A 20,750-nucleotide genomic window follows, 5' to 3' on the forward strand; every position below is an offset into this window, starting at 1 on the left:
GCCAGTTAAGTCTACCCACAGTGGTCCTTCATATCCTGATATAGCTACTGCGGCAAGTGGAGAACTTGAAGCAAAGTGGAAATGGTCGATATTGAAAGACACATGGACTGACTGCCATATGTTCAACTTTCCCTCAAGGTAGGTTGTGTTGTCTTTTGAATGCAAAAAAAATACAATTAAGTGACACGCAGATTTAAAAATCCCCAACTCAAGTAAAAATTTAAAATGCAAATTTCCAGTTTATTTTCAATTATACTTCATTGCAACATGGCATGCTTGTGTAAAACGTTGTTTAACATTTGAGCATACACAATTTCATTGAAGTGTTGTGGGTAAAAACCGAGAAATCTGCCTTTGAATTTATCACTCTAATTTGAGATTTTCCTAAGAAGCTTTATGAATACGCCCCCAGTCTGACAGACCTTTAAATCTCGATCACGTCGTCGATATTAGTTAAGTATGTAACATATATGTTTAGTCATGCTTTTTACCCTTAGCCGGGCGGCTACGAAAATTGTCGTCTGCTAAAAATATCGTCTACTTCAATTTTAAATATCGTCCGATTTTCTTCAAATTTGGTATACCCTTTTTCTAGTATTAAAAAAAATTGGATCCAGATGAGATACTCGGCGTCTGGTCTGGATTCAAGCTGTTTGAGTAAGCATGAATAGTCGCGAATAGCAGGTACAGGGTTAGGTAAACAAAATAGTGTAGACCCTAGTTGCATTATATTTTAAACATTTATAGGTTATGGTAGTTGCATCAAAAAAGAGCTTTGGTAAATTTATAATACAATTTACCGGACACTTCTTGGTGAAAACTGTTCCTTGATAGAAGTCAGAACCAGGTCAACTAATACATCTTTTGTTTTCTCTTTTGTAGAAGCATCCATGGGAAAATGAGAAAGCTGTCATCAAGCTGGTTGACAGACCACCCCTGGCTCAGATACTCGATTTCTACAGATGCCTTATTCTGCGCCCCCTGTTTCGTATTTGGACGGAAAGATGCGAAGGAGAAAACTTTCATCAGTACACCAGTGAAGGATTGGTCCAACCTAGCCAAGTACGTCAAGAGGCACGAATTAGCAGAGTCAAACCATCACAATGTTACAGCTATGGCGGAACATTTTCTTGATATACAATCAGGTAAGATGGAACCCATCACAAGTTCTGTATCGGACAGTCACAGACGCCTAGTGGAGCAGAACCGCCATATTCTCAGGAAAATTATAGAAGTAATCGTCCTTTGTGGTAAGCAAAATATCGCTATCAGAGGTAATACAGAAGAACGAAGCAATTTTTTAGCCATACTGCATTCAAAGGCAGCAGATGACCCTATCCTAGCACAGCATCTAAATGTTCCAGAAAATCGTAGGGCAACATACACATCGCCCGACATACAGAATGAACTGATCTGTTTGTGTGCTGAGCAGATACAGATCGAAATTGTGCAGGCATGCAATGATGCAGTCTGTTTCGCTCTTATAGCCGATGAGTCGACCGACAAGTCAACAAAAGAACAGGTGTCCGTGTGTCTGCGATTTGTCCAACGTGGAAGCGGTTCCCAGCAATTTAGAGTCCGTGAAGATTTTCTTGGATTTGTTCAAGCAAGTAGAACAACTGGCGAGGTACTTGCAGAACTACTCTTGACCTCTCTTGAAAATCATGGAATCGAAGTAGATAAGATGCGGTCTCAGGCTTATGATGGTGCCGCAAATATGTCTGGAAAGCACAGGGGCGTACAGGCACGAATTCGTCAACGGGTGCCGTCTGCGCTGTATGTACACTGTAGAGCCCACTGCCTCAACCTAGCAGTTATGCATAGCAGCAAGGACCCATGCATAAGGTCAGTGATGACAACTGTGCAAGAGGTAGGGTTTGCATTTGATTATTCGGCCAAAAGACCAAACTTCTTTGTTGATGAACTTGCTGCTGACCAAGACGCACAGGAAAAGCTGAAGAAACGCACCAAACTGAGAACTCTGTGTGAAACTAGGTGGACTAGCCGAGCCGATGCCCTCTCAACGTTCAAGTCAGCATACAGCGTTGTTGTTCATGCCCTTGAACAGCTACAGGAGGATGGCGATGACAAGGCAGGCCAACACTTGGCGTCGATCATGAAGTTTGACTTCATAATCGGACTGGTCGTTGCTGAGCACGTTATGCAAAGTACAGTTCCGTTGTCTTATCTTCTTCAGGCAGTCGACTGCGATTTGCTTGAGGCAACGCGAGAAAGTCAAACCCTCATCCGCCAGTTTCAAAACGAAAGGGCAGACCCTAATGTCTGGGAAGCATTGTTTCAGAGCGCTAAAGATATTGCAGCAGAATTTGAGATTGAACCTTCAATGCCCCGTCTTGCTCAACGCCAACGAAACCGGGCAAACCCACCGGCCAATGATCCACAACAGTATTGGCAGCGAGCTCTCTACTTCCCTTTCTTGGACCATTTGTGTCAAGAACTTAGCGACAGATTGATTGTGGCCGAGGAAAGATTCCGTGCACAGTACTTGATTCCATCCAAGTTGAACCTTTGCACAGACGGAATGGTGGATCTCATTTTTGCGGGGTATTCGGTGGACCTACCTCAGGGAAACCAGTCATTCCATAACGAGGTTAGGCGGTGGAAGGCTAGATGGCAATTGATGGATGAAAATGACAAACCAAGCACATTGGGTGAAACTGTAGCATCAACCAATCCGGATCTTTACAAGGGAGTTTATACAGTACTCACCATTCTTCTGACCATGCCGGCATCATCTGCTACTGCTGAACGGAGCTTTAGCGTTATGCGCAGGGTGAAAACCTACCTGAGGTCGACGATGCGGACAGAGCGCATGACAGGACTTGCCCTGATGCACGTATATCGGGATGTTAACATTGACATTGACCAGGTAGTGTCTAAATTCGCTGGAAGCAAAAGCCGAAGGCTTGACTTTGTTTAATGAATGTGTTCACAAATAAATAAATCAGATGTGAAAAGAGAAATTTGTTTCAGTATTTTAAGGCAATAATACGTTTCCAAAATGCGTCAGATGTCACCATTTACATTCAACAGTTTCAAAAAATTCCGGGGGGGCATGCCCCCAGACCCCCCTAGCACTTCGGCGGCTTCGCCGCCTCAATGGGCGTCCACATTGATTTTGATCCAGCTACGCGCCTGTATTCCCTGGCATTCTCTGCGTGATTGTTTTCCTCCTTCCAAATAAGGAAACACATACTTTCGTAAGCGGAAACTGCTTGTTATATGAAATGTGCTTAGCATTTTGATCATGTTTTGTTCTTACATGCTATTGTCTATATTATCTTTAACTATGGTTGCCAACGAGTCTTTTTGACGTTGTTTCACGTATTTTATTTTAAACCGAAATATTGCCTTTCTATTTCAATTTCACAACATCAGAAAAATAGTGTCCCTTATCCGTGTTTCCGGTTTTAAACGTAGAAAACAATATTGAAATTTAAGCATCAATAGAAACTGCGAAAGCTATAATTTTAAGTTTGTAATTGCTATAATACTTTCACCCTTTAATCATATGGATACAGGCTCAAAACTGGGTATTCATTGAGAAAACCCTAATTCAAAGAAAGGCATACTTATTTCAGATAAATGTACGTCTGCAAAGTTGTTCTTTGTTTTATTTTAATAAGAATTGCAATAGGACCACCATGAAAAGTATTAAAACTAAAATAATGATTAATTTCTTCTGCGCTCCATTTATTCAAATCGAAATTTATCCCTACAAGCGGTTGTGTTGACGAGGTCACCTTGCCTGACATGCATCAAAGGCATTCGATATGTCCCAGTCATCATATCTAGGGCGAATTGTATTCTTTGATAAATCATCGGCTGCAACAGCATGTTTTTCCCTCGCAACCATTAATTAGATTATCAATACAAGGTGCTATCGTGGTGCTCAATTTTCTTGGAAAGGAATATCGACTTGCTGCTATCTTGTAATTAAAACTCCTTCTGTGAGGGAGCTAACTTATGGCAATGTAATTGTTCAGTACTATGCTTGCAATGATGCTACAAGTGCCAATGTATAAGAATATGCTCGAATTACATTGTTATCCGTACGACACCAACTGTATACACATTTATACTTTAGATTCAAGTAATGTTATGTTGGTCCATAATGAAAAATATTAATTTTAATAGTTATAATTTTAAAGTTATTAACAAACCAATCATCAACCTGTTCAATGCAATAAGCTGTCGTATGATCTCATGATGTAAATATGGAACGATTTTGGTGAATGTTTCAGTATGAAATTCCGTGGCATTCTAGTATGCATGAAAGTGCAAGAGTTTACAAGAAAAGCTTTTCCAATTAGTGGCAGCGAATTGATCTCTCTAATGACATAGCAGTGACATTTACTTAGAGTTTCATGTTGAGTAGCAAATTTAGATTGTTTAATGCTTCTATAGATGTTTGCAACAAAAAGGTAAAAATTCAATCCCATTGATTTTCTTTCATATGTGCATTAAAGCAACAATCGTTTAATTAAAAACTTATTTACTGACTGACTTACCTATCTACTTCTGCTTAAAATGGTTTCAATTCAATCAAATCGATTTCAATAATAGAAGTCTGTCAATAATGCATGAAAGCGACTTGATCTAAATCATAACTACCTGACTTAAATCAGTTCATAGCAATAAAAGTGTCAAACACACCGATATGTTTTTCAACGTGTTGTGAATGACATGTTTGCATGTGTAGTGAAAGACTTATATTGGAATGAGAATTGATTTGATTCTAACCTAAATAATGTATACTGAGCAGTGAACAACACTTTAGACGTTTAGAGACGTTAAAAATCTAGAATGTCAATTGCAAAATGGTTTAATTGATTTGTAAGGATCTGACTTAATGCTATGCGATATTTCCATTTAAAAAAAACACACGATATTTTGAATGTACTTTTACTGCTTTCCTGTAGATTCATTAAAAGAAAATGACAATCGTTTACTTATGCCGCCTAAAATGCATCAGATATTCTTCTACTGTAATTCTAACAACTACTAACATAATTCCAGCCATGTTTTTTGCCCGTAACAACTGCAGAAGGGTGTCCCTGACGTTTGAAGACTATACATGCATACGGTTAAACAGTATATGTCACTGGACAATATGGATTTCTCTGACTCGCAAGTGAGTTTTACCGATTTAATACATAGGACCAATTTGGCCTTAAACAGGGTCAATACCAGTCCCATCCATCATTTATATTGACATTGCTTCGCGTTATGTAAATGGCTTCTTGATTTCCTTGCAAAAAAAACAGCAATAATGTTTCACAGAGAGCCGATCTTACACGTTTTTGGCGAATCACATGTAAATGTTTTAGAAAGGTTTCTTGAATCTAAAATTTGCAACAACAGCACAAAACTCCACAAACATCACAGTGCATGCATATTATATATAACAAGAACTAGGTGTGTTTATCAGGTATTGTTATGTACCGCCTTGGAACGGTTAGTCAAACGTTAATTTCCATGGGGTTTATACCCGTTTGATTGCACAACCTCACTCGTATCCCAACAATCCAGAACAGAAAAAACAAACAAAAAGGTAAATCTTATCAAAGCATGCATAAACTTGAGACAAATTAATAATAAAACAAATAACCATTAACTAATAGATAAAGCTAACTTGATCTACGCAAATAAAACTATTTATTCAGTTTGATTTGTAGAACATTGCTGGCTTTTTCTAGTAAAAATCTTACAAATACTTGAATATATTAATTGAACGACAGGTGATTTGTGGGAAGGTTTATGAAATGAGGCGTTAAAAACATATTTACAACATAGTTCAGGTACGTTTTAAGGTGAAAGCGTTAGTAGTTGATTTTCACTGGTTGCAATTATACGATGATGGATGTGTTTTCGACAAAAGAATGGTAACAGAACGTAACATAGCTTACTCGTTTCCATTCAACAAATACAATAACTACCTGCTCAGTACATATCTAAACGGAATTAATTTAAATTTCGCTCTTCATAGATAAAAGCATTATCCTCAGTTTTGTACATTATACGTCTGATATGCAAGGAAAGAAAGTAATAGCGAGTTGTAGCATTATACGCATATGCATATTTCAAACTATCAAACTATTTAATATATAATGTCAATTTATGCGTAATACAATGGAAACTATAGCGGCAAGGCCAGCCTACGTGTATTATTAATGAATTGAAATAAAATGGCCTCATCAAGTGTTTGACATTTTCTTGCCTGCAAAAGTGTACTACTAGAAATTTAATTAAAGATGATCAAACAATTATAAAATTTCCGAAAATGCAAAATAAATGGTTGCACTTAAATAAGGCGGCTATTGGATTGTTTAATAAGAATGCTAACAACCTGCACTTGAAACCTTTAATGAAGACATTTCTCAAATCACAATTCATTCAATTGAAATTGACTGTTTTGGTGTCTGAATTAATGCTTGACAATATACTTCAATGTCTCCAATGACATAACAATGTACTTTTAGCTAGACTTTTATTTCTTATTAAAGATGCACTAAAACTCAAAAATAAGATGGAACACATTTAATACAATTGTTTAAATATACCAAAAAGGTTAAACAAATGTCGAAATCAATAGATCTTATGGAGGATACCGAGTTTAATTTGATATAAATGTGCAGAAAACACTGTAGTGCTACCTTATTAGACTATATTGATCGCAGATAATCTTTTAGCATTCACAAATCATTTAACATATTTGCGATTTCAGCTATCAAATACACGGTTATAATATTGTTAAGAGTAATTGGTTTTACATAAGTGCAATTCTGAGTTAGTATGTGAGGGTGTATCAGTCAGAATGTATGTTTGTTTTACATGTGTGTGTATTGATTTTGAATAAGTGTGTCACTTAAACCTTGAAACTTTAACAACTTCCAAACATATAAAATAGAACATTGATCTCTTTAAATCTTGTAAAGACGATATCCAAGTTTTTGCAAGACAAGCTCAGCCTCTGCTTGCTGTGAAATTGCGATACTTTGCCGTAAGAGTATTTACTGTAGAATACCAATTCCTGGAAACCTCTACGTGGTTGTTATACTGTTTTCAAATAAAGTTAAACTTGATCCATAACAAAATGTTACTGCTGAACATCCTTTTGTCTTACATTGGTCGTGTTGTTCACTTCTAAAGATAAACGGTGAACATGTGTTTGAAGTTATTATGTTGTAGTGCTTGAGTTGTGAATGACCAATTTTCAAATTGAATAGGCATGTTTAGTATATTTTTCGAGTATAAAAAAATTCTAGATATGCAGTTATAGTTTGACATCTTTTCAAAAAAGCTAAATATTAGTTTAGGCTTTTGTCTGACAAGATTAAAAATCCTATCAAAACAATTGCAACAAAAACTTTGTATGTAAATGATAGCTTTTTTGGAATAAAGCATTATTTGAAGCAATCAACAATAATAATAGTGTACGTAGGCATCGTCTTTGTAAAGCCGGGATTGCATCAATTGACATTGAATGCGTTCCAGACATCAGATCAAGAATACGAATGCTATCGTAACAAAGTCTATTTTTCGCAGCCATAATTTAGATTGTCAATTCAAGACGCAACCGTTGTGCTTTTTTTAGCGAAGTAGTATCGATTTGGAGTTATCTTGATTTATTACGTAAGGTGATTGATACGAAGAATCACACCATTATATTTCATCCATGTTACACCAATGCAGTAGCTCAAAGTAATGGCTTTATACTGGCGGTGAACATAAGCGATCGTTATGATATATGAATTCCATCAATTGTTCAAATGAACTAAAACGATCCTTTCAATTTTTATATCTCTTTTATGGAGTTTGACAATTTCAGAATCAAACACATTTTAATCTTAGTCACAAATTCGTCTGAGGGCATATTTAGCTGATTTGTCACCAAACAAGTCGCACTAAAAATTATCACAAGCTTCTACTTTCTACTGTTTTACCATTATGTTTGGAGCATTCATCACTGGCAGATTAAATTAATTTAACAGGTACTTTTGGCATTTTTTTCGCTTAATGTTTGAAACTTCCAGACAATATTCAATTAAAAGTCATTATTTTGATCGGTCGAACCATGTACTGTGCCTTATGTACTAGTATTTACCGGTTTGTTGCTAAATGTATTGAGTTTTTGGCTGTTTCACGTTTACTTTAATAAAGTTACACGTACTAAAGCAACCAATCATATCAGATTAAATCAAAACTAACGAAGAAGAGACCCGTCTTATCCCGTTCACGTTTATTGATAGTGGTCGAAAATAGTCCGTTGCTGTGTAAAGATAAAAAGTTCAAAAAGCAAAAACTGCGTACATCTCATAATATTTGACTTTTAAGTATAGATTTGTGCATGAGTTTTTATTAACTTTTGGCTAATATTTTGCAAGAAAATGAATAGACTATAAGTAAGTATGTATGTAAGAAAGTAAGTAAGTAAGTAACTAGTTTATTATAGTGGCATGTGCATAAAAAATAATAATCAAAATACAAATATAAATGATAATATAAGTCACCTCAATGTTAACACTTTTCAAGCATTGGCTTTTCGAAAAAATATTGGGTCATATATTGACGTATATAAGTCACAACAATTTTTTTGTTTAGCAAGGACAAGTTTTTTAACATGTGTATAATAGTAATAATAAAAGTAATAATAATTCCCAGAATATCGAACAATAAACAGCGTGTTTATTCAGCTTCCGTCAGTTAAATGAAGATACTTGGTCGTGTGTACACTGTTTATACATATAAACTTTAACGGACAATGTCATATTCACCTACTTTTATCTGATTATAAAGATATCACGTATAAATTAAAACAGAGACAGTCAAAACATGAACACAATTGAAAGCAAATAACTGGATCAACTTGAAAATGGCATCAATAGGGACTCATTTCATCAGATAAATATTTATGCGAAAAGCTACAGAAACAAGCTCAGTAGCAAAAAGTTTAAACATAAACCCGGTTTAATGGCACTGGGTAAACGCCAAAAAAATAGAACACAAAATCACAAACAAGAAACATAAAAGAACAGCACAAAACTCCACAAGCAGCACGGTGCATACATACTGTAAATAAAATACCTAGGTATGTTTATCAAGGATTGTTAGGTACCGCCTTGGAACTGTCAGTAAAATGTAAATTTACTGGGGGTTTAAACCAGTTTCAGTGCACAAACCTCCTTCTTATTTGATAAAAAATAATTATAATTATAACTTTATCGTTGACTGTCAATAATTTCGTTTGTGATTTTGATTATTCAAATTGATTGTTATACATGTTTGACTATTTGTTTTTGGTCACATATGGGTCTATGGCCTTCTGGGTAAAACCGTTCTGTTTATTTTATTACACTTAAATGTTTCCTAATGCTTACGTTTTTCAATAGTTGTTAGCACTTAAAGATGCACTCTAACTCCCAAAAAAAAAACAATAAATAATATTGGTTTAAAATTCCAAAAAGGATGAATAAATGTCAGAAAAAATGGTTATTATGAAGGATACCAATCATTTAATATTTTAGCGCTTTCCGCTATTAAATACACGGTTACAATCTTGTTATCAGTAGTTAATATTTTTCATAGTTTAAGGTGTATCAGTCAACACTGATGTTTGTTATACATGTGTATGTATTGATTTTGAATAAGAGTGTCACTTTAACGTGAATCAGTTATTATTGACAGTCGTATATATCGTTAGTTAAAACACTTGTTTTCATTTAGTGTGTGGATGAATATGTTTCTATATGTGATATGACCCTTTATAACAACAATATTGTGTTGTTTATTTCTGTGCTTAGGACAGGCATTTGTAAAAGTTATTGTTTAACACGTCTCTGTATATAGTACATGCTACCTTTGGTTTATAAAGAATTATATAATTGTAAGGGTAAAAATAATGAACCGGGCCGATCAATTTCTTTCCACCGTTATTACGTTAATTAGTTTGTCAATACAGGTGCAAGGCATTGTTACACTTCTTTTCTAATCAATAATGATTGTAATTTTGCAACATCGCACAGTTAACGAGCACCATTGCAAATCTCAAATGCTTCACTTTATCCGAAGTATTTTTTACTATATTCGTCACTTAACAAACTAGTTTTAAAATCAATAAAATTCTAATATGGAATTGAAATCATAACTCGGTTATGTTTTTCGCGCTATCAATACTTGTCCTGGTTATGCATCTGAAAATATTCATTATGTCATTATTTGACTCTTTGATACCGAATATTTAGAAATAAATACGAATAAAATGAAAAAAAAACTTGTTTTAGTTGGGAGCGAACCCATGCAGGTATATTAAAAAAATCATGACACTCCATTCAATCGCACAAAGGGACTCATACTAAGCTTTTTTTCTTTTTGTAATCACTAAAAGGTGATCCTTTTATTCATAAAAACATATACAAATCATAAACATGACAAATAATGAATAAGAAAATCATGATATACAACATATTTCATCTTGCATTTTACTAAACCAATATAACTTGTGTTTTTTAATTCTTAGTTGCTTTTAAATTTCTTTATGAACCTATTGAGAAAAGGACAATGAATTCCTGTATTCTTATATAATGTTTGAATAATCAAAAGGTCGGCATTTAATAATGCACATAAGTTCACAACTTTCTGCCTTCTTTCAGATAAAAAGTACGATTTGTAAATACAGTAACCTATTTGAGATAGAATAGTATTGATAATATTATATTCTTTGTATTCAATTTTATATCCAATTATAAGTATTTCGAGGCTTTTCATCTGTTTATGTAAAGATACGGGCAATTAATAAGAAAGTGTTCATAGTCTTCGACTTGGTTGCAGTGATTACAAAGAGGACTTGCTGAGATATTCCAGCGGAATAGGTTTAGATTTGTAGCCATGATGTTATGTAGTAGTTTGATCTTGAACTGTTTAACTTTATTTTCAGGAATGATCCAATGTAAAATAAAATACCATGATCGCCAGTTGATTGGTTTGTTGAAAGTTTCTTGCCAGTATTTATGTATGAAGGGTTTTTCAAACACAGCGTTACAAAAAATATGATAAATATCTTGGTGAGATCGTCTAACTGCTTTTGACCGTATTTAAGATTTAAACACGTTTAGACCTGTGTGTTTACAGATTGAGTCGATTTAATTACAATTTTCCAGTCGTTTGGGATAGCTTTTATTATTGTGTTTACCTATGAAATCCAGTTGCATTTCACTTTTAAGGTCTGCACAATTCTTCTCACGTCTATCTCACCAGATAATGAAATTATATCGTTTAGAAACATAAATCCAGAGTCAATCCAGTGTTTGAATAGTAGACATTTATTATTGAATTTAATATATTTATTTCCCCATAAAAGTTGAGTTCGAATTGAATAAAAGTCATTCTTAATATTGTTCGACCTTGAAATTGATTTAAATTCTAACCACGTGTTGACCAAGTCTCGGTAGAAAACAGAGAGTTTCAAGTTTTGTCCAGATAGGGATTTAAGTGAGTCTAAATTCATATTAAAGACAAGATAATTTGGTCCGAATTGATCAAGAAAATATGATACGATTATTTTCCAATTTGCATTTGATTTTGATTTTGTCTCATACTAAGCTTACGGAAGTGTAAACATGTTTTACACACTTACAACAACATAATGTCAATCAACCAATTACGCTTCAACCTTTTGTTGAATGGTGTTATTTAAGCATTTCAAATTAGAGAACAATATTTGAGTATACATCAACATTTGTTGAAGGGTTCCTGCAGTTAGTATTTCAAACACTCCTAATGATTTGACACACTTTTTTCGTTGAAAAAAAGGCATTTTACAAATTAAACATTAAGTCCCTTAAAAGTGCTTGTCTTTCAATTTATGTATTTGTTTGTTTTATACAATGGGAAATTTCATGTTTTTTATTGAGCTGAAATAATAACACACCAACTTCTTTCAGTTAAATTGTGTTGCACGAGTTGTATGATTTGAAGCAATACTTGAGTAGCGATCACGTTTGAATACTCTCTTCCATTTTAAGATGACTAGTCCACTTTTTGATTTATTGTATGATTATATGAATTTTATTCCTCTATTCTGCAGGCAGGTTCATAACCTGAAATGATTCCGTCAACGTTGCATCGTTTGTTATGCAACATAAGTGATACATGGCGTTTGTATAAAAAAAATTGAAACATTGTAAAACCCGTCTATGTTTAAACACAACGGAACAGAAAGGTTCGTATTATACTGCATTACCTTTGGTGTTCTCAGCAATTGAATGCGAGAATAAGCAAGCATTGCATGCTTGGAGGTAGGTTAGTTTATTGAATGCATTAATCATCCGATTAGTTGTATTGGTAGGATGGAGCATTCTGTGATTGTCTCCTGGATTTTCTTCAAAAAAGCGTCACTATCCGTTGACATAATCCGATCATATTGAATATAGAATTTTAAACAAAAGAAACTTGGTGTACCCCAAGGAGAATGTTGCTGCAAATTTCCATGTCAAATAAAGAAGAATTTACCTAACCTTTTACAAATACAATGAACAATCAGTATGGGGAAATCTTGTAAATCCGATAATCCTCAACATATAACAGTAAGTATTTTCCTTTTAAAAACGGGCGACAAACAGACTTACCTGCATGAACACTCATCTTTATACAAAGATAATTCCAAATATGCCGACCGCAATGATGATCTTTTAAATATTTGCAAGAATTTATTTACTACGGCGACAATATTCTTAAAATATTGTTATTATGGTTCGTTTTCCTGAAAACATTAATTGCTGTAAACAAGAGTTTTCGCCAAATTGTCCCCTAAATTCTCTAAGACTCCCACTTCATCTTTATTTACATCCTTTACATCGAGTGATCGGAATAATTGTGTAAAACAGATGTTTAGGCCTTAACGTAATTTTCTGTGGATTCCTAACGCTAGAAGCAATATCTTCCCGTATGTCGGATCAGAAGTGATTATGTTTTTTTCCATATCCCTCCATCATATATGGAGTTTTCTTGGTATTAAGATGTCTATTATATCGGCTTTGTTTTTTTTTATAATATAAACCTAGTACTTTATTGTATGTTAAAACGTATATAAAAATCCCTAGATAAGAGGATAAAAAAGAATGCAAAATCAATTAAGTTAATTTTGTCAGTTCCGAGTTCTTTGCACGCAAGCTAATATAGAGACAGCCGCCCAAACACAAAGAAAGCTTGTTTGTTTTATAGTGTTATGACTTATAGGTTGAGTACAGGCAAAACAACGTGAACGTATGCATATTGCTTATTTTGTGCACCGAAGTACCTGCGTAATGCGTGATGAAAGCACAAGGGACACATATAACATCACGCGACGACGAAAATGCTTCTGAGAGGAAAAACAGACGTAACAATACGTTGTTGCAGTAGGCAGAGAAAAAAAAGAACACTTCAAAAGCCGTTGCATCTTTAGACGTACTCAAGTTTGAATGGTTTAAATTGCAGCTTATGGCAGTCATTTTCGAGCCGTTTTGGCAGCATGCAGGATACACACAATACTAACAGCAAGACATTTTATAACCAAATGTTTAACGGTCTAGTTTGAAGTTTTAATAAGTGTATTGCCGAGATAGTAATACCCCAAACACATACTTAAATCAACATAAATCGACGCAATACCTTGTTTATACTTAAAAAACCTCAACAGATGTTAATTTATTGAAATACTGACTAAGACTTTAACATAGTATTAAAAGTTTGATGCATTTGTTCTACTCATTTTCTTTCTCTGTGATGATATATAATGTTCAATTCCTGCCATTCTTTCTCTTTTTGTTTATTTTAACAGTCTGCGTTGTAGAAAGATAAAGTCATTACTATATTATAGTATTGCTTAATTTTAAACTCATTGAAGGCAAACTTTGGTAAATGATTGTCTGCTCATAATCGCATCGCACTTTGAAGACGTTAGCACTTTTGCATCTACTCGAATTATTCCCTGACAGGTGATGTCTCCATCTGGTCGTTGTATCATTTGTTAAGATTTTTTGTTCATACTTTATTGCTTTTAAGATGATGCTAGCCTTAATAAGGCCAATATAATATATATATTATGTTAATAATAACACTTTCAAATACATGTTCGAGCAAGTGTGATGTTGAGCGCTAGTACACCAGTTTAAAATACTAGTGACCGTGCCAAACTCCAACAATTATATTTCCAATAATAACTTAGTTTTGATATAAATGTAATGTGCTTGCTGTTTTTTATCTCTGTATTTCTCTCTTTATGTGTCTGATTGGCCTTGATTGGTGGAAATGTAGGTTACTGGGATTATCCTTCTTTTACCGCCATTGCTCATATTATTAATACCAAGCAACGGCTTTGTTAATGTCTTTTTTAAAATTAATATTGGCGTGAGCGTAACATGCAAAACGTTCTGCCATTGTACACCAATTATTCTGTTTTGCTGACACCACACGAGATTCTAGGCTTGTGTCAGATATGAGAGTTTAAACATGCAAGCTAGTGTGGTTTGAAACGATACTCCGCCATTAAAAGCTTCTGGCTGATTAAAATATCGATAAAATTCGCATGCGTTTTAAAATGGTTCCAAATGTCAGGTATAATGCAGTTTATTGTTTAGATAATGCGCAAAACATTTTCGCTTCTCCGTCTTAAACTGAGTTATCACATGGCATCATTCTATTCAGCTGTCAAACTTAATTAATAATAAATGTACCCAAGTAAAATTGGTAGTTGGCTGAAGTTTAACTCCGTGTGATATTTATGTGTGACATTCAACAGTCGTTCATAATTGCATTATGGATGCATAAACATTTCGTTTAATTTAATTATTGCCACGCAATCAACCCATCATGAATTGCCTTGAAAAGTGATGGTTATAATGATTTTCCTATCCCTTACTCCAGTTGACACGGCGGGTACTTATGATGCAAGTTTATCCTATATGCTGAACTTTCGTGTAAAAACGACAACTTATGAATTACCTTTGCCATAAATACCGATCATAGAATCTTGTGAACTAAAGATAGGGCAGATGTTTACCCCTGTCACAATGGGTGTTTTAATTTCGAAACGAATTTAAAAATAGTGGCTAATTCTCAGCAAACATATGTACACAGTTTGACCTTTAACAAATGCAATTACAATTAGTCTGGTGCAAAATACAGGGTGTTTTATTGCAAATTATATCGTGTTCAATATATTACACAGTCACAAATCCCTTGTACAAGGAGCGACGATATCATTTACCTGCCCGGAAGCTCATCTTTATCCGAAGCTTTTCTCGAAATGTTAATTCTTCAAAATACACCATTTCAAAAGCAACAACTCTTCCACTTTAAATCACTGACTTCATTCGACGCTTAAAATCTACGAATTTATGTACGTCAAAACAAGAGGTGAAAATTCAAGTCTCCCTAAACGGGAATGGTCGTCAAAACTGCCTCCTAAATTTTCTCTATCTGCCACTTCTTAATCTTCAGTGATGGTCCTTGAATTGATTATCAGAAAATGTATGTAAAGACTGTTTGACCTTAACGTTATTTTCATTTGACTCCTATTTCTGATTTACGCTTAAAGCTATATCCTCGTCTGTTGGTTTTGATAAAAAAGTGAGGATGTTTTTCCATTTATCTATGAAATGTCTGTACACTTTGAACACTTCTGTAAAGGATTCTAATTGTATCTACCTGTTAATGTACGTAGTATAAACATAATAACACATTTATTTAAGTTTAATTTGTGATCTTTATTATGATTGAGTAAATAATGATAAGGAAGCGTTTGTTATGATTTTGGTACCATTTTCTACGGGACATTTCTATTTAATCATAAAATTATGGTTTTATGAAGTTGGCTATTACCTGTCAATGAAAGCACGCAGGCTAGTAAAGAGTCACTACAAAATAGACGGAAAATAATTTGCACCAACACAAAGAAAGTCAATCTTGATTTTACTTGAATAAACTATTAAGAAGTGCTTCAGTAATTTCAATCATGCAATAAGCATTTTCCCCTAATCGTAGACATAAGTATCAGCTATGTATGCAATCACTTTCAATTGGCAAATTGTAATAGACAATGCTTCTACGATAATATGTGAGCTGTTAAATGTTATGTCAGGCAACACTTACCTAAATAGGTCCACTTCTTTGTTATAAATAGCAAACCTGGTAGACATTATTACGAAAAAATACAGCACTTACAGTGATAACAACTACCATCCAACAAGGTCAGTTTTGTTTGCCACCTATCAGAGTATGTTTTTAATTAGTTTATGCTGAAAGATTAATCAGGCTCAACGTTTGATTTGTTAATAAAATGTTCCGGAGAGTTCCTAGAGATGCGTTACTTATTATTTGAATTAAATGACCAGCATACATTGTTTTAAATTACTGCAATGTGTATCAACGAATATAATATATTGATATTTTTTCTGCTTTAATGCTGATGATATAAATAATATAAACCGGAATACCTTCCATTCCGTCTATTTTTTCCTTTGTAAACAATGCTGGTTTTCTTTCTAGTATTCTTAAGTTTGCATTAGTTTCATTTTTAAAAACGGAAAGGAGAAACAGACAACACTACGTTTTATCTTCAACAATTAGATTCCCACAAAGTGATGATACAAGGGACAATCGACGTGAACTATTTAGCAAAACAATTAAAGATATTGACAAAATCAATTTAAATATTAAGATATTGTACATCTGTAAGTTAGGAGTTCAAATAATGCTCAACGACTTGTTCCTATGTACACTTTGTTATGAAAGTAATCCATACTAACAGGCTTACGCCTCGGTCCATATACACTTTTGGGGGCTGAATACGGCCGGTCCTTATAATCTCATATGGCCCTCGGTGTTGTGTAATATTTCTTAATTAGATTCTAAATGTGCACAATAATCTTTAAACCTAATATGCCGAACAATCTTATCGGACCACTCGCCGACAGGGATTTGCCATACTGCGAATATAAACTTACTACCAGTAGAGATAAAAACAAACAAATTGTGTTTGAAGTATATATTGCATTATATCATTGATTTTAAGTGTGTAGATTATGCATTGATTTACAAAAAGATCATATGCAAACAGGGACAAATCTGTTTGCTTTAAATTGATGATTTTAGCTGATAACTTAGAAATAGCATGAGTACAGTGCAAGTATGGTTGCAGTGAAAGCAGTAACCATGAAGTAAACTTTTGGCAAACAACAAAGACATATAGTTAGTAGGATCTAACAATATCACTTTATCTAATTAAATAATTTATTACAAGTTCAACCAAGCGTTCATAGGTAACGTAGTGGAAACTGGTGCCAACAATATAGGTGGATTCATCGAAAGGATATTTATTAATAAGAATTGTGAACATACTAAACATCGGAACTGTTCTAACGCGGGAACAGCAATGTCAAAATCACATTATTTTACCTACATATTAAAATTCCAAATATAAGTTAGAACAAAGAGATACGGAAATAAACACAGGTGAATGCAATTAATCTGAATAAAATTGGAAAGTACATCAACAGACACCCTTTCCATTGAATCAATGGGATGTTATCCACGAATTTATTATCACAAACATGCGTTAAGTTTTGGAACAGAGTTGCATCACATTCAAAGAACTTGAAATAAATTCCTATCTTTGAAATGAATAAAACGAAAAATGCTCCAATCGTATTGTGTCAGTACCTGTATGTAGCTAGTTTTTATTCGGACATACATTTTTGAGGGGATATCATTTATTTACGGTTTCCATCTTCATTGAACTGAAATACACATGTTTAAACTAAAACTTGCTAAACTGTGTTTCACGAGTAAAAGGAGTAAGAGGAGTTGATGCATACCCAAATAGCGAAAATGTTCAATGCTCTCCTTGGCAACGGCAACTTTGCAATGTTTGTTACTTAAATAATATATATGATAAATGATGATTTTATAAAAAAAATATTTTAACGTTTAAATACCCGTTGAAGTATAAGAACAACTGAAAAGGGTCGTTTATATTAGTTTTCATTCAATTAGACTTTACTCAACAAATAAATGCGCATGTGTTAGTTTAGTGAATGCATTTCCCATTTGATGAGTTTGATTGACAGGGTGTTCTGCTATTGTTTCCTTGTTTGGCTTAAAAAGCAACACTATCCTGTGACAAAGCCGATCATATTTTATTTAGAATCGACCAGAACTCCGTTTATACCATGAAGAATGTGACTACTGATTACTGATTCTCATTCGACGCTATATCCTAGCGTACCATATGACGTATTAGATCAGAAGTGGTTATGTTGTTTTGTTTTCGTTTTTCTATGGACTTTTTGTGCACCTCAAGCTGTTCATTGTATTGACTTGTTATTTTGTAATATAAACCTTGTAACACATGTATATTTCTTGATTTGAAAAGAGACCGCAGTTGTCTTGTAATCTTGTGTTTCTCTCGTGTATTTTCTATGTGGCCTTTAAACCGAAACTTAGTTAAAACGCAGGCTATTGAGCTTGTTCCTATTGTTTCATTTTGGTTTTATGAAATGCTATTTGCTTATCGTTCCTCTCCGCCATTTCTCATATTTTTTCTACAGAGCAACAGCTTTTTTATGTCTTAAAAATATTATTGGCGTGGGTGCAGCATGCAATATGTGTCGCCGTAATGCATCAATCATTCTATTTACGTGTGCATCAGAAGCGTCTAGTCGTGTGTCATATGGTTTTAGTTTGTCCACATGCAACGCAGCATGATTTGAACCTATACTGCAAATTTATAATGGAATTTCCAGATAGAGCAGAAACGATATTGCTTTGAAGTTAACAATTTATGATTTAATGTTAAAAGTTATTCAATACAACTTAGCCACTTATTCAAACTTCACTATTTTATAATCGAGATAATTGGATCGATAATTGTTTGTGTTACCACAACATCGTTATATAAGAGGAACGCTTCACAATACAAAACGATATTTGCGTAGATATGAGCAGCATTAAACGTCCCAATATATTTCTAGGCTGAACAAAAGATAACATTCCTTATTAAAGAAGAAACACAGCACGTTCTTTGAAAAGAATGACAAACGGTCAATAAATAATTGTATATGAATTTAATAACAAGATTTGCTAATTACGTATACATTAAAACTTAATACTTTTTATAAATGTTTCAATAGTTCGCATGCACTTTGCAATAGTTTCAAATGGCACGTGTAATGCAGTATATAGTTTAAATATTGTGACAAAGCAGTACTCAACTCTGTCTGTAACTCAGTTATAACAGATCATCCCACTACTCAGCAAGCAAACTCAACTAATATATCATATATCAAAATTAAATAATGAATGCAGAAAAATATTATTTAATTCTAAAATGTTTTGCTCATATACCATTAATTACGTTGTTTGCTTGTGAAAATAGTGATTTTCCTATCTACCATACCAGTTTACACGGCAATAACTTAAGCAAGTATTTCCTTGATTTTCTTGCAAATAAGACAACTAATGTATTGCCTTGGCATTCAATCGACCATATTGTATTGTAAAATCTTGATTACGTGGATGTTATCACCAGTTAATTGCTTTATTAAAGAAAAGAATCCAGAAATAATGCCTAATAAGAGAAATTTCATAAATCCCTTTGCATATTACAAATAAGTTTGACATTAAAGTCTTGTGCAAAATTAATTGACACTCAAATCTGGTGCATACACTTATTTCTTGTACAAAGTGCAATAAAAACATTTACCTGCCCGGAAGGTCATCTTTATCCGGTGGTAATTCCAAATTTTTATCTTCAGAAAAAACGTTTATTCAATTAACCACTTCACTTCCACTCTTTTTCAGAAATGCCTTGCAACTACTGATTTTATTTAAGGCTTAAAATATTCTTTTATTTTGTCAGAAAAACGTTTCAATAACTATGTTGCAAAAGAGGTGAATTACAAATCTCTGTAAACGGGAATGGTCGTCAAAACTGTCTCCTAAATTCTCTCTAGCATCCACTACTTAATCCTCAGTGATGTTCTTCTCATCGATTTATCAGAAAACGTAAGTAAAAAAGACAGTTTGGCCTTAACGTAATTTTCATTGGATTCCTATTGCTGATTCTCGCTAGAAGCTATATCTTCGCGTACAGTCTGTCAGATTTGATTAAAACTGAGTATGATTTTCTATTTTTCGACGGGTTTTCCATGCACTTTGGAAACCTCTCCTGAGAATGATGGTAATTATATCGGCTTGTTAGCTATTTGTAGGGTAAACATAGTAACACATCAATTAATGTTGACACGTTTATAAAATAATGTTTATTATATATAGACGTAAAATAAGGAGGAAATTGAACAAATGTATCTGTTAAGTTCAAAGTTTGTTTACATGTTATTTTTTAGAAAAGTATTTTTTTTTTGTGACATATCAAAGCAAACGTATAAATCATTAAAAATTCTGCTATGACAAGTTGGTTTAATCGAAATTGTCCGTTAGTCAGGACATCTAACGGCTGTCGCGGGTAGCAATTTAAATATAAATTGAAAAGAATTGCGAAGGGGGGTTGCCACCGATAGGTTACTTAATTGAAAATGCATTTACAACTCATGGATATTAACACTAGTTGTCAATAAATGTAAGTATTTTCGTTTAATCTCGCTCCATAATACACATTATTGAAAACGTTTTTTCGACAAATATCTCTCATTTTTTCCAAGCATGACGTTTTGTCCGGCTGCAATTAATCG

At 33.8% G+C, this 20,750-nt stretch overlaps 2 protein-coding genes across 3 annotated transcripts in view; one reads left to right on the forward strand and one right to left on the reverse strand.

The window, feature by feature from the left end:
* Positions 1-20,750, reverse strand: part of LOC128211003 (Kv channel-interacting protein 4-like) — a 422,182-nt gene that overhangs the window by 366,153 nt on the left and 35,279 nt on the right. The window contains exon 1 of one of the 2 annotated variants that reach the window (XM_052915369.1): positions 19,763-19,963. The exons of the other annotated variant lie outside the window; for it this stretch is intronic. Within the exon in view, the coding sequence (XP_052771329.1) occupies positions 19,763-19,778 (16 nt within the window). The 5' untranslated portion in view covers positions 19,779-19,963. Of the gene's footprint in view, positions 1-19,762; positions 19,964-20,750 lie in introns of those variants that run through there. 2 annotated transcript variants of the gene reach the window in all.
* LOC128210751 (uncharacterized) overlaps positions 20,574-20,750 on the forward strand; it is a 51,682-nt gene continuing 51,505 nt past the window's right edge. The window contains exon 1 of the mRNA XM_052915104.1: positions 20,574-20,638. The gene's annotated coding sequence lies outside the window, so the exon portion shown is untranslated. The remainder of the gene's footprint in view (positions 20,639-20,750) is intronic.

Source organism: Mya arenaria, chromosome 12 (genome assembly GCF_026914265.1).
Source record: "Mya arenaria isolate MELC-2E11 chromosome 12, ASM2691426v1".
In the NCBI taxonomy this organism is placed as follows: domain Eukaryota; kingdom Metazoa; phylum Mollusca; class Bivalvia; order Myida; family Myidae; genus Mya; species Mya arenaria.